This window comes from Callospermophilus lateralis, chromosome 2, assembly GCF_048772815.1.
Source record: "Callospermophilus lateralis isolate mCalLat2 chromosome 2, mCalLat2.hap1, whole genome shotgun sequence".
Taxonomy (NCBI): domain Eukaryota; kingdom Metazoa; phylum Chordata; class Mammalia; order Rodentia; family Sciuridae; genus Callospermophilus; species Callospermophilus lateralis.
The window spans coordinates 5,208,276-5,221,859 of NC_135306.1; the positions used below are offsets into that span (position 1 = coordinate 5,208,276).

At 42.7% G+C, this 13,584-nt stretch overlaps 1 protein-coding gene across 3 annotated transcripts in view; it reads right to left on the reverse strand.

Annotated features, from left to right (window-relative positions):
* Nucleotides 1–13,584, reverse strand: part of Nup214 (nucleoporin 214) — an 86,425-nt gene that overhangs the window by 18,803 nt on the left and 54,038 nt on the right. For all 3 annotated transcript variants that reach the window (XM_076845236.2, XM_076845235.2, XM_076845237.2), the window contains exons 27-30: nt 12,899–12,989; nt 10,645–10,706; nt 6,451–8,280; nt 4,356–4,426 (exon numbers count right to left, since the gene is read on the reverse strand). In XM_076845236.2, coding sequence (XP_076701351.2) covers nt 4,356–4,426; nt 6,451–8,280; nt 10,645–10,706; nt 12,899–12,989 — 2,054 coding nt within the window. The remainder of the gene's footprint in view (nt 1–4,355; nt 4,427–6,450; nt 8,281–10,644; nt 10,707–12,898; nt 12,990–13,584) is intronic.

The following is a 13,584-nucleotide window of genomic DNA, read 5'->3' on the forward strand; positions in this document are numbered from 1 at the left end:
GGTCCCATTAATGAGTTTATTTTCCAAAGATGGTCATTGCAATACTTCTTGTTCTATGTGCTCTTCTAAAGCAAGAAGCGACACCTATCCCCTCCCCCGACCATCCCCAAGCCTGGAAGACACTCTGCAGTGCATGGAAGAGGGTGCAATTCATGTGATGTCCTGTGACTTTGGAGGATGATCCATAAAAGGTTCTACAGCCTCAGCTTGGCTCCCTCTCCATCTTGAAGTGCAGCCGCCATGTTCTGGGAATCCCCAAGCCACACAGCTGCCAGATGTGGGTGCTAAGCTAATAAGCTCAGGTTAATGTCAGAGTCAACAGTCAACCAACTACTGACACAGAGCAAGCCTTCATGTGGTTCCCCCACCGCCTTCCAGCTATCACAGTTACTGTGGGACAAAGATCAGCCACCCAACTCTGCTCATCTGTACTTATGACTAGAAAGTCGGCATCTTTTATGAATGGCTGATGCAGCCTACTAGGGTTTGAGGAAATCTGCTATATAGCACTCAATAATCCCAATGCCCTTAGAATAAGTATGATTTTCACACTATCTGAATTTTTCTTGGTGGTACAATGGGAGTGAAGGTTTCCTATATCCTTTCATATCCTAGTCAAGTTTTCTGAGGACACTCCTTGCCATGTGAGAATTAATTCATTTCACATTGTCTATCAGGTTTCAGTCACAACCCTACACATTGGGGATATGGTGATGAATATCAAAGACACCTGCCCTCACAGAATAAAATTCAATTTTTGGCCCATTCAACTGCAAACATAATTTCCATGGAGGAAGAATGGGGGAAGGGGAGCAACATATGGAGTTTGTCCCAGTAATGCATTTGCATCTCTTTGGCTCTACTCTCTGTGAGCCAATTATCCAAGTTAGCAGTATTACCCATCTTCACAGCTGGATATAGAGAATAATGTAAATTCATCAACCCATTTGAATGCTGATAAACAGTCGTGTCTGGGTTGCTGGGGTTATTTTTAGCAGTGTTGCTATGAACACTCTTGTATACTGGTACATATTTGTTTTTCTAAAGAACAAATCTAGGGGTGGCATTGTTGGTTTTTACTAAATGGTACCAAACTCTTCTCCAAGATGAGTGGACCAACTTGTACTCCCATCAGTTGTGACTCCCTCAGTACTGGACTTTAAATTTTTGCATCTTATGAGTATGCATCTCTTTGTGGCTTTATTTATATCACTAACAAAGCTGAACATCTTTTTGTTTATTGATCCTTTGGTCTATCCCTAATTAAAAAAAAAGTTTTCTTATTTCCCTATATTCTTATCGTTGTAAAATGTACCATATTGTCTACATTTAAGTATACCATTCAGAGTGATCAAGCACAGGCCCAATGCTGTGCAACTTCTTTCATGAATTGTCTTCTGCCTGTTTTCTTTTCTTCTTTTTTTATGCAGTACTAGAGACGGAGCCCTGGGCTCTCTGCAGGCTGGGAATGAGCCCTCTGGCACGGAGCTGCATTCCCAGCCCTCTTCTGCCCATTTTTTCCCCTATGACTTTTTATTAAGTTCATAAACTTTACGTGTAGAGAGCTCATTTAATTTTGACACGATTTCAACTGTGCATAAGGTTCAATGTTCAAATATCAAACATTTCTGATGCTTCTCAAGGCTCTCTGTCACTTTAGGCACATCTCTTGGCCAACGTGGTCCTACACTGAGTACTCTGGGGCAGGCTCCTCTACAGGCACCTAATACCAGCGGGGGTGGTGGGGTGACTCCTGTTGTTTTGGGGAGGAGCAGCATATTTCATCTCACTGTTTGTAGTATTCTGCTGGATAAAAATAGCACGACTTATTCGGCCATTCTTCAAATTTATGAGATTTGGGTTGTTTCCTGTTTTTAGCTATTATGAGTTCACTATATCATGAACATTTCTAATCCCTATTTTTTGGTGAACAAAGGCACTTACTTCTGTTGGCTATATACCCAGAGCAGATCTGCTGGGTTAATAAAGATTTTGAATGTTAGTCGTGATACAGTCAGATGATTTCCCAAGGTTACATGAATTTATATTCTTACTAGCAACATGAGAGTTTCTAAAACTTTACCCTTTTTGCTTTGTAGAATACATTCTTTATTTTTTATTTTTTTAGTTATAGATGGACAATACCTTTATTTATCTTTATGTGGCACTTAGGCTCAATCCCAGTGCCTCACACATGCTAGGTGAGCACTCTACCATTGAGCCACAACCCCAGCCTCTGCTTTGTAGAATATACTCTAAATACGATTGCTCTGGTGGCTACAATTTCCCTATTTTATGACTTGTTTTTCCCTAAAATTAAGAAGGCCACTATAATGCTAAATTTTCCTGTTTGAGAAATATCCCTTAGGATTTCCTTCAGGTATGCAAGACATGAAATTTCCCAATATTTGTTTATCTGGAAAACTGTCTTGATTTCACTTCATTCGAAAAGATAATTTTTGCATGTTTAGAAATCCCAGGTAGACAGCCTCCACCTCCTGGCTTCTTTCATGCCTGCAGGGAAGTCAGTTGGCAGTCCCACTGTGGCTCCCTGGAAGATAAGTTGTCTAGGCTGCCTCCTCCTCTAATCTTGTTGTTCTGCTCTTGTGCTGTGACAGGTCTCCGGAATGATTTCCTTTCAAGAGCTGTATGACCTGTTGAGCTTTTGCTGCAGGTTTTTTTTTTTTTTTTTTAAATAAACCAGGGGTTGAACTCGGGTACTTAACACCCCCAGCCTTTTTTGTATTTTATTTAGAGACAGGGTCTCACTGAGTTGCTTAGGGCCTCACTAAGTTGCTGAGGTTGGTCTTGAACTTGTGATCCGCCTACCTCAGCCTCCCAAGCTGCTGGGATTACAGTTGTGCGTCCCTGGGCTGGGCTTTTGGATCGTGAATTACTCTTATCTACTTGTTTGGGAAATTTCTTTTCTTTTCTGATATTGCCATGTACATACTCTCTCTTCTTCTGTGATTGTGAATACATATATGTTAAATTTTCTCTTAGAGGATCTGTTATTTTTTTGCATTTTTCATCTTTTTTGCTCTCCATAATACATTCCAAATAATTTAACTAACCTTCTATTCCAAAGGTTAGCAAATTACAGCCTGTGGGTCAAATCCTGTCTACCACCTCTTTTTTGTAAATAAAGCCTTACTGGCACATAACCATCTCATTCACTGCACATCATCTATGGATGCTTCACAGTGGAGCAGCTGTGGCAGAAACTTTATGCAGTTCTCAAAGCCTAAAACACTTAGCATCTGATCACTGTTCTAGTACACTACTGCTCTTTTCTGCTCTTACTGGGCTATACCCCAACCCTTTTTTTCCCCCATTTTTTTTTTTTTAAATACCTTTATTTCACTTATTTATTTTTACGTGGTGCTGAGGATCGAACCCAGGGTCTCGCGAGCGCTCTATCGCTGAGCCACAACCCCAGCCCCTTCATTTTGAGACAGGGTCTCACTAAATTTCCTAGTTTGGTTTTGAACTTGTGATCCTCCTGCCTCAGCCTCCTGAGCAGCTGGGATTACAGGTGCGCACCACTGTGCCTGGCTTGTCTGCTTTTAAATACATCCACTGTGTCTTGAATTTTAATTATTAACTTTTCCTAGAAACTCTACCTGGTTCTTTTTCAAAGGTCTTGTGATTTCCTATTCCATACTAGTATTTTTAAGTTGTCTATTATTTCTTTTAAACATAGTTGTTTTACAGTCCTTGCAAGTTTATTTCTGTTTTTTTTTTTTTTTTGCCCAGGGGTGCTTTCCCACTGAGCCACATCCTCAGCCCTTTTGAATATTTTATTATCTAGAGACAGTGTCCTCACCTTTCAAATGGAGACAGTATCAGCCCCTGCCTACAGAGGTGCTAAGATGCTTCCATGAGTTAATCTGAAGAAAGCACTTAAAACTATACGTGGCTCAGCCCTGAACTTCAGACAGCTCAGTGCAGGGGCCATATGTAGTTACTCTTGCATATTCTTCTTTTTTCTTTTCTTCTTTTAAAAAAACATTTAAAACTGTAAAAGCCATTCTTAGCTTAAGAACTTATATAAATCAAGGCTAGGGGTGATTTAGCCTGTGGATTGTAGGTTGCCAACCCCAGCCTAACAGAACAGGCAGAAGACTGATGGAGGCCAGTTAAGTACTTTCCCAGAAGTCAGCCAGAAGAGGATCCAAATTCTGTTGACTCTCTAATGTGAAGTGGAGACTTCCACATCCTCAAGACAGTTGGACAGTAAAGCTTAAGAACCACTCAGCTGTTTGCTAGGCCTGGGCATGCAGCATGAACTGCACACAAAGATTAGATTACACAGGGGAAACCTGACACAAATAAATACAAATCCACTTGTTTACCTGGCCAAAGACTGTTCCACCAGTACTGGCTGCTTGACCAAAAACAGAACCAGTGTTACTAGACCCGAAACCTGTAAAACAGAAGGAAGACAAAAGTTCAATTTGGATGAGTCTTCTACAACATCCAAGCACCCCTTTTTAAAATGGCATTTTTAATATGCTTAATTACCCCACAATAAATCAACTTATGATAAAATTGTTTCTCCATATAGGAAATGAAGAAAAATCTGAACACATACAATTGTTCCTTGGTATCCATGGGTCACTTGTTTCTGGATCCCCCACCCCAGGATACCCAAATCTGTGTTCCAAGTCCTTTACACAAAACAGCATAGGATTTATACAACCTACATTGTACTCCCATATACTTTAAATCATCCCTAGATAATACTTATTATACTTAGTACAATGTAATGCCATATAACTATTTATTACACTTTATTATTTAGGGAATAATGACAACAAAGCCAGCACATATTCAGATACATATTTCTTTTGATGAATTTTGATCTGCGGTTGGTTGTAACTATAGATGCAGAACCGTTTGATATGGAGAGGTGATTGAAAAGACCCGTTTTCACTGCTAAAATTATAATATATATTATAAAATATAAATTCCAAAGTCCCAGGAGCTGGATTCTTCTATCAAGTGGTGGGGCTAAAAAGATGGTACACTCTCAGAACAGTTTCTCCTCAGACTTTTGGCCACCAAGAATTCTTTTCAATGATTGACTTAACATTATGAATATTTCTACTCCCTGATTTTTAATGTATCTTGAATGCCAGATTCTCTCAGGGCAGCTTATGTTCCTTCCAAGAGGCATAACATGATGGCGATGCTGGGCTGAATGCAGCCAGGGCGAGTCAGGAGGAGCAATGATGAGGAGGAAGAGGCAGGAGTGCTATCCTCATTTCTGTGGCTTATCAGACACATGAACTTCACCAAGCCTCATTCCTCAACCAGGGCTGCAGGAGGCATCCAGGCAGCTTTCCACACAGGTAGTCATCAATGAAGAAGATCCTTCAGGGCGTCTGAATTTGCTGAACTGGTTTGACAAAGCCTTTGGTGGGAGGTTTTCGCAAACCCTGACTGCATGACAAACGATGCACTGAAGACGAGACAACTTGCTCTCCTGTGACACACAGGCCTTCTCCCTGGCCACACTCAGATCCAAGTCATCCCAAGTCCACAGGCACCTGGCTTCTTCACAGGGCACTAGTGGACCTCCACACTGTGTCTTTTTTCATTACTGCGTCCTTTTAGCTGCACTTAGTAGGAGTTTAACATTTGTTGCAAGAAGAAAAACATTTCTAATAAATTAACAGCCATTTTTAACAAAATTATTACCGAAGAAATGAATCAGCAATTGTTTGTAATCTTGCTCACAAAATACTTGTTTTCCCCATAGCCTAATTGCTAAAGAATTGCCTTTCATAAAAGAACCATCAGAAAGTCAAACTTGGAATAGCTTTTCAACTCAGTCTGTCTTCTGATAGTTTTAAGAAGTAAAAGCAGCAGCTACAATTGGATACACATACTGAGAAAATAAGATTTTTCTTTCAAAAATGATAAAAATCTAAAAGTTTGTGTTTTCAAGTCACAACACTGAAAACAGAAAAAAAGCCACCTCTTAAGTGTCGGTGTTGGCCCTTCCAGTAAGCAACATGGTGTTGGAGCAGTGAAGCGTGGGGAGGAGACCCACTTCTCTTCCCACTCCACCATCAGCACCGTTTGACCTGAGATCAGTCTCCTTGAAACCTGACAGTTTTGGACACAATGACTTCAGCGCCTTCCAATTTCAAAATTTTGTATGTATGAGTCATTCATTTACTTCCCTGACCTTAAACTAAAGATGCTTGGTTTTCCCCATGAAGCTGGCATTCTGCTGGCTGGAAGAGTAGAGAGTGTGCTGAGGCAGACCTGGCCAACTAGGCCAGGAAATTCCTGCGGCATGTGCGCCAAGCTCCTTTCTTGATCTTACACATTATTTTTTTGCTGCTTCTCCCTTTCTTTTAATTACCAAGTAATACAAGTTTGCTGTAAATGTTTAAAATAGCACAGAGAGGAACAAAGTAAAAATCTATAAATTCTTACCTGAAGCTTGACAAAAGCTAAACCCCGAGGGTGCTGCCGTGGAGGTAGTGGCTGAAGTGCCACCAAATACAGAGCTTCCCTGCCCAAAACCAGGGCTCTGACCAAAAGCAGGAGGGTTGCTCTGGCCAAAGAGCCCCCCTCCTGTGTTGGCAGAAGACTGTCCAAATGAGAAGGAACTGGAGCTACTCGTACTCGAGGACGCACCAAAGACATTCCCACTGGTGGATGCAGGGGTGGAGGAGACCGACTGACCAAAAGTAGGCACAGAACTGAACCCAGGCTGACTAAAGGAGAAGCCACTTGCAGGGCTGCTCGTCACCTGTCCAAAGGCTGGGGCCTGTCCAAAGGTTGTCTGTCCAAAGACCCCCGGGGATGAGGTACCAAAAGCAGGGCTGCCGAACCCAGAGCTGCTGGCCTGTGGAGTGGCGGCTGCCGTGCTGGCTATGCTGCCTGTCTGCTGCCCAAATAGGCTTGGCACAGTGCTGGCCACCACCTGCCCAAACATGGGGGTGGTGGAGGGGGCAGTGGCAGTGTTGCTGGTGAGCTGGCTGAATGCTGAGCTAGAGCTGGCAGCAGGTGGCTGAGTAAAGACCGATGAGCCAGAAGTAACAGTCCCAAACACTGCTGTCTCTGTGATGGGGCCTGTAGCACTACTGGAAACAGGGCTAGAGGTTGTGGGGGAGCCTGACGTTTCAACAGCCAAGGGTCCCGTGCTTGGGAGCGTAGCTGCTGCAAGAGCAGCCTGCCCCGGCACCACAAAGTTGGGAGGAGGAGAGGCTGCCTCCACTTTGTCATCAGAGCCTCCCGTGGCTGCTGGAATGGCCTCTATAGAAGGTGCCATGAGGCTGGTACTAGCTGCTGCTGTGCTGGGGTTACTGACTGCAGGCTGCACAGGAACTGGCTCTTTCTTAACCGAGTCGGGAGTGTCTGGAGGAGCCTGGGGAGGCTGGGCAGCCTGCTGCTGCACGAGGAGCGAGGCTGTTGGTGTGGAGGCCTCATTGTTGCCCGACTTCTCGGCTACAGCTGACGATGTGACCTCTTCTGTGTTCTTTCCAGAGGACATGGGCAGGGAGGGAGCAGATGCCGAACTCAGGAGGCTACCAAATGACAAGGTGGGGAATGAGGCTGGAGGGGGAGTGGTAGTCGTAGCTGACGGGGGTGCAGAGGACGACACTGTATTACTGTTCTGCTGGCTTCCAAATGCAAAGCTACCCTTGCTGCCACTTAAAGAAGTCCCACCAAAGCTGATCACCCCAGAGGCCCCCGTACTTGTTAGTGGCAGACTGCCAAAGATGCCAGCTGAGGAACCGCTGGTGCCCGTGCTGGCTGCCGCTGGGGGAGCTGCCACGGTGGCAGGTACAGAGGAGGGCACTGGGGGCTCCGCAGGCTTCACCAGCACCGCAGGGCTAGTGAAACTAAAGCCCGAGGACGCACTTGAAGTCTTGGCTGGCTGGCCACTGGTGAGGCCTGTGGAGGAAGCCTTATTGGCTGCCTTAGTAGACTCCTCTGCTTGGCCCACCCGCAGTCCTGAAAAGCTTCCTAGAGTCTCTCCCGCCAGAGAACTCGGAAACAGAAGCTCGCCCAGCTTGGACGGCGGTGTTTCCAGCTTGCTAGCAGCGGTGGAGAGCGGAACTCCAGCAGGTGCCGTGGGTCTGCTGCCAGAGGGGGCAGAGTCTCCTGGAGGGGCAGTGGCAGCTCCAGAAGTGCTGGGTCCTGGTGTGACTGTGGAGGGAGTGGGGGTCTCCGGAATGGTGTCATAAAAGGGTTTGCCTCCCCCACCAAACGAGAAGGCATCCAGCTGGTTCGACTCTCTAGTAGAGGGTGTCGGCCCTAGCAAGAGAGAGAAATTGGGAAACGGGTTGGATTCAGCAAAATAGGCCCTATCATCACATTCCCACTGACTGCATTCCTAAGCAAAGCCTCTCCCCTCTATGGAACAGGAATCGCTGGCTTTAACAGCAGCTTCCTTTGGGGAGGACAGAACAAGTGCTTCTCCACAGTTAGTTTTATCTGAGTCATCGTCCTGAGGTGGAAAGGAGGGGACCATTCATGACCATTAAATCATAATACACATGTCACCCACAATACTTGAAATTTTAATAAATTACCCAAAAAAGAAAAAAGAAGAAAAAAAAAGGCACCTCCCCTAATTTCCTGACTCCACACCAGTGTAGCTTCCCTCCCCAATACCCTCAGCATGGTGTTAGCCCACAGCCCTCCTGAGAAGTTAGGATCTGGTTCAAAATGCAAGTGGTCTCTATATTTACGGACACCAAGCGTCAATCCAGGGTCATTTTAAGGCACAATTTAGGGACACTTACTAGGGCTCAACTCAGTAAGCTCTTTTATCGCTGTTAGTGTTGAGCTTGTTTATGGTTTTGGGATTGTTGTCTATTTTCATGTTAATTAAGTTTACATAGAATTATTATCATATTTTTATTCCTATTTTAATTTTCCTTATAATTTTTGACAAATAGTTTTGTTCCTTTCATATATATATTTCTTTTTTGGTGGTAATGAGGACTGAACACAGGGCCTGGTGTGTGCTAGGCAAGCACTCGGCCACTGAACTACACCTCTGGTCCTTTTATTATTTTATTAGAGACAGGGTCTTGCTAAGCTGCCTAGCCTGGCTTTGGACTTGCCATACTCGTGCCTCAGCTACTCTGAAAGTTAAGGAAGAAGGATCCCTTGAGACCAGGAAGAGTTCAGGGTCGGCCTGGGCAGCATAGCCAGACTCTGCTTCATAATTGAAAAGCAAAGAACAAAAAATATTTTTGAGTAAAAAATAAAGGCACTGTATTATGTATAATAGGGACAACCTGGAAATAACCAAAATGTCCAATGGTGGATGGATAAAAACTGGCAGAATAATTCTATCAACAGAAAGAACTATGACATTTATACAAAATTTTCAATATTGGAAAATTCACAATAGACATTATGTCAAACTAAGTGGGAGACAAAACTCCTAGAAGGAACTATAAAAGAACTGCTATGGGGGCTGGGGTTATGGCTCAGCAGTAGAGTGTTTGCCTGGCACGTGCAGGGCCCTGGGTTTGATCCTCAGCACCTCATATAAATAATTAAAGTTATTGTGTCCAACTACAACTATAAAAAATAAATATTAAAAAAAAGAGAGAGAACTGCTATGGTTATTACTGAAGGGTACACGTGGAGATTCTAAACTCCTTCATGAATTTTTATATTCCCTGTTTTCCTCAATAAGAACCCCACCCCCACCTGTTTTTAGTACTAAGGATTTAACTGAAGGCTTTACACTTGCCTAGGCCAGCTCTACCACTGAGATACACCCCCAGTCATTCTTTATTTTATTTTGAGACATGGTGAAACCAAGTTGCTGAGGCTTGCCTCAAACTTGCAATCCTCCTGCTTCAGCCTCCCGAGTAGTGAGGATCACAGGTGTATGTCACTGTGCCTGGCGTTGAACATATCACTTTTATAATTACAGCTTTCTTTTAAAACAAAAGACAAACTAAGAACTGAGAGGCACATGACAAAAATGTTTTGTTTTGTTTTTTTTAAATAGATCTGAATTCTTCTAGGCATTAGAAACATGTCAGTTAATTGGGTGTGCATCTGTGACTCCACCTAGTTGGGGAGGCTGAGGTAGGAGGATCGTAAGTCCAAGGCCAGCCTGGGCAACTTGGCAATATTCTGTCTCAAAATAATATAAAAAGGGCTGGGATAAAGCTTAGTGGCTGAGTGCTTGCCTATCTTGGGTAAGGCCCTGGGCTTAATCACTAGTACCAGAAACCTAACAAAGATGTTAGTTGACGAATTTATAACAACATGGAGGGACCAGTGTGGTCGCTGATAGGTTTTTCAAGGGGGGGGGGGGGACACCAAGGTATTTTCACAGTACTATATCTACCTCACCGTACAAATCAATGAAAATTTAAGTTACAGAAGAAAAAGTTTCTCAAATCGAACTTATTTTTTTCCAGTGGTGGGGATGGAACCCAGGACGCATGAGTGTGCCAGGCAGCTGCTCTACCACTGAGCTACAGTGCCCACCACATACACATGTTTCTACTGCACATTACCAAAACTTACTGCAGAAATTGTAAGCAAGACTGAAGAACAGTTAAAATGTCAATATATCTGTACAAAAATAAACCATCCTTGTTTAGGAAAAACACAAAAGCAGTGCTACGTCACACAGAGACTGACCTTGTGCAGCAGTGAAGTTAGAAGATGGTGTTGGTGTGATTATCCCAAAATTAAAGCCAGCCCTAGTGAGTGGAAAAAGAAGTTAAAAGGGAATAAACCTGAGGCATAACGTTGCCCTTCCAATGTTTTGTTGTATAATCCATTCATACAACCTCTTTTTAAAAGAATCAACACGCTAGGTAAACAGCATCAGGGTGAGAGCAAGTTTGTGGAAGCATCAAAGTCCCTTCACACCTCCCAGCAGAAGAGGCAATGTACAGAGGAGCTAAGACAGTGGCAGCGGCTGAAAGACTTTGGAGGGACAGCAGGCAATGGAGGGAGGGCAGGGCTTCCCATGGCAAGGGTTTGCATGGAGACTTATTCCAAGAAAAGGAGAACAGCAGCAGTGGAAAAACACTGGGCATGTGTGCTGGGCACAGGGACTGGAGTAAAAGCTTGCCTCATGGAGGAGTGCAAAAGTAGTCTAGCAAGGCAGAAGCCCCTGGACCAGGAAGAACCTCTAAAAGCCCACCCTGAACTTAAAACCCATGTCAGGTGAGCCCCATGCTACAAGGACAGATGCTGGACTGAAAGCAACAGGAGTCACTGTCTCTGCAACTTTGACATAACTCTTAGCTCTGAGCTGGGAAAATTTGGTTCAAAACTTTCCAACTCCTTTCTTTTCCCACACATGTTCTTTACACTGCGAGTGAAGATAGCACAGCTGAAGAAGGAAGCTCAGCATGAGTGTAAACAGAAGAGATTATGTGTAATTAAAGTGCAAACAGCAAATTTTACAGAGTTCTAAAGAATAAACGACCAAGCATATAAAATATGTTAAAAAATGTAAGAATTTATAGTTTCTTAGTCATTGCTGCCTCTCTCAAATGCACAAAGACCATCTAAAGATGTGTTAAATATTTATCATATTAAAAAAGCGGACAGAAATGACTCAGGAGGCTAAGGCAAAAGGATCACAAGTTTGAGGTCAGCCTCAACAATGTAGGCCTAACTTGCTTAGCCTACGCAATTCAGGGAGAGTCTATCTCAAAATAAAAAATGAAAAGGGTTGGGGATGTGGTTCAGTGATTTAAATGCCCTTGAGTTCCATTCCCAGTACCAAAAAAAAAAAAAAAGACCAAAACAAAACAAACAAAAAACCCTGCTGTTTCTTGGCAGATTTCAACCTTGGTGAGGAAATTGTATCTAATAGAGGGCAAGCCACTGGCTCAACGACCCAAAATTTCCCATCTTTTTTTAAAAATGGGAATGATGGAGCAAGAATGAATTATTCACATTTGTATTAACATTTGTAAAAGATGAAATAATTCTTGGCATTGACATACTCTTCAAAATTTGTTCCAAATTATCTTTTGAGAAGTATAAAACAATGATTCACACTTAGAAAAAATATATAATATACAATTTTGTCCCTTGAATTCTATCCTAATGACCTCTTTTCTTTTCATGTGCTAGGCTGAAGAATAGTCAAGAAATATTAAAACCAGGGAAAGGGGATGGAGTTGGTGTGGTTTCTGTCATAGGAGGAAAAACTCAAAGTACAGAAGGGACTTTCTTGGAACCTCCAAAAGCAACAAATGTGTGGATGGTGTGACACAGCCAGCTGGCCCATCAGGGAAGGAGGAGGACACTCCAGCAGCTCACAAGGCTCCCAAAGAGCCTGTATAGCCAGGGAGTAGCACTGTCGTGCACAGTGGACAAAAGCCTGCCTGGGAATGTGGTCAGACAAACCTTCATCAAATGACTCGACTCTATATGCATGGCCATTATTATTTCTTAAAAAATGAAATTAAAAAAGATCCCCTAACATCTATATAGAAAACCAAAATCTACAATGGCTATTATTCCCTGCCTTCTCTGCATAGGTTTAAATACTGAATTCTCAGTGCATTAAAGGCAACTAGAGTGTCATACCCAGACCCCAAATGGTGGCTGAATGAAGTATTTTAGATGACCTACAGATTTAAAAAAGATCCACCATCACCCAAAGAAAATGAAGTTTAGGTTAAAAACAAAATATATAAACAAACAGGCAATAACACATGTATGTATAAGTATGAACCACAAAGAGGAAATAGATTTACCTTAAGATGTTCAGCTGCTGCCATACTAGCAGATGGATTACTGCCATGATAAAAATTTGGGATTCATGCACACTTAATAAACATATAAATATCTCTCCTGATTTTAAGATTCAGGGAAGTTATCTATAAAATAGCTAGTGATTTGCCAAACACTTAACTTCATTACTGACCCTGATGGAGCAAATGAGAAAGGCTTGCTGAACTGCCCCACAGCAGATGGAGTCGAGGTCACAGCTGCTTCTATCTTGGCTATCCCTGAACCTGAAAATAAGGACATTACAAAAAATCAGTTAGAAGCACTATTCTGGTTTGTAATTCCCTGATGGCGCTGCTGAGAGCTGCAGCTTCCGTTTCCAGAACCCCATGTACCTCCTGTGATAAGTCAGGAGCCACATGGAGTCGCGTGCTACCTAACCTTGCTGAGGGCCTCTGAATCTGCTCTCCAGCGCTGCCAATGTTAGTTCCAATCTAAGGCTTGCTACATTCTCCTTCCCATGTAATCCCAACATAGCTTAAATTTAGTTTTAAATAGATCTAGATTAAATGGTATAGGACAATGCTTATGATATGAGGCTGAGCAATATATATGCAACTATGCAGTTTTATAATTATTTCAAATTAACATACAATGAAGGAAAAAAATTCAAAGATACATAGATTAGTATGTTCAAGGTTTTTTAGTGGTGACTTCACTGCAGACTTACAATGTCATACTGATTTCTCTATACCTTTCTGCATTTTCCATTTAGAAAGTGCAAATCAAACAAACCAAATATTAAGAAAAAAATACTTTAAAAAAATGAATATGGGGTAGATATTTTCTAAATGTGTACACATGTTCAGTGCTGCCTTGCTT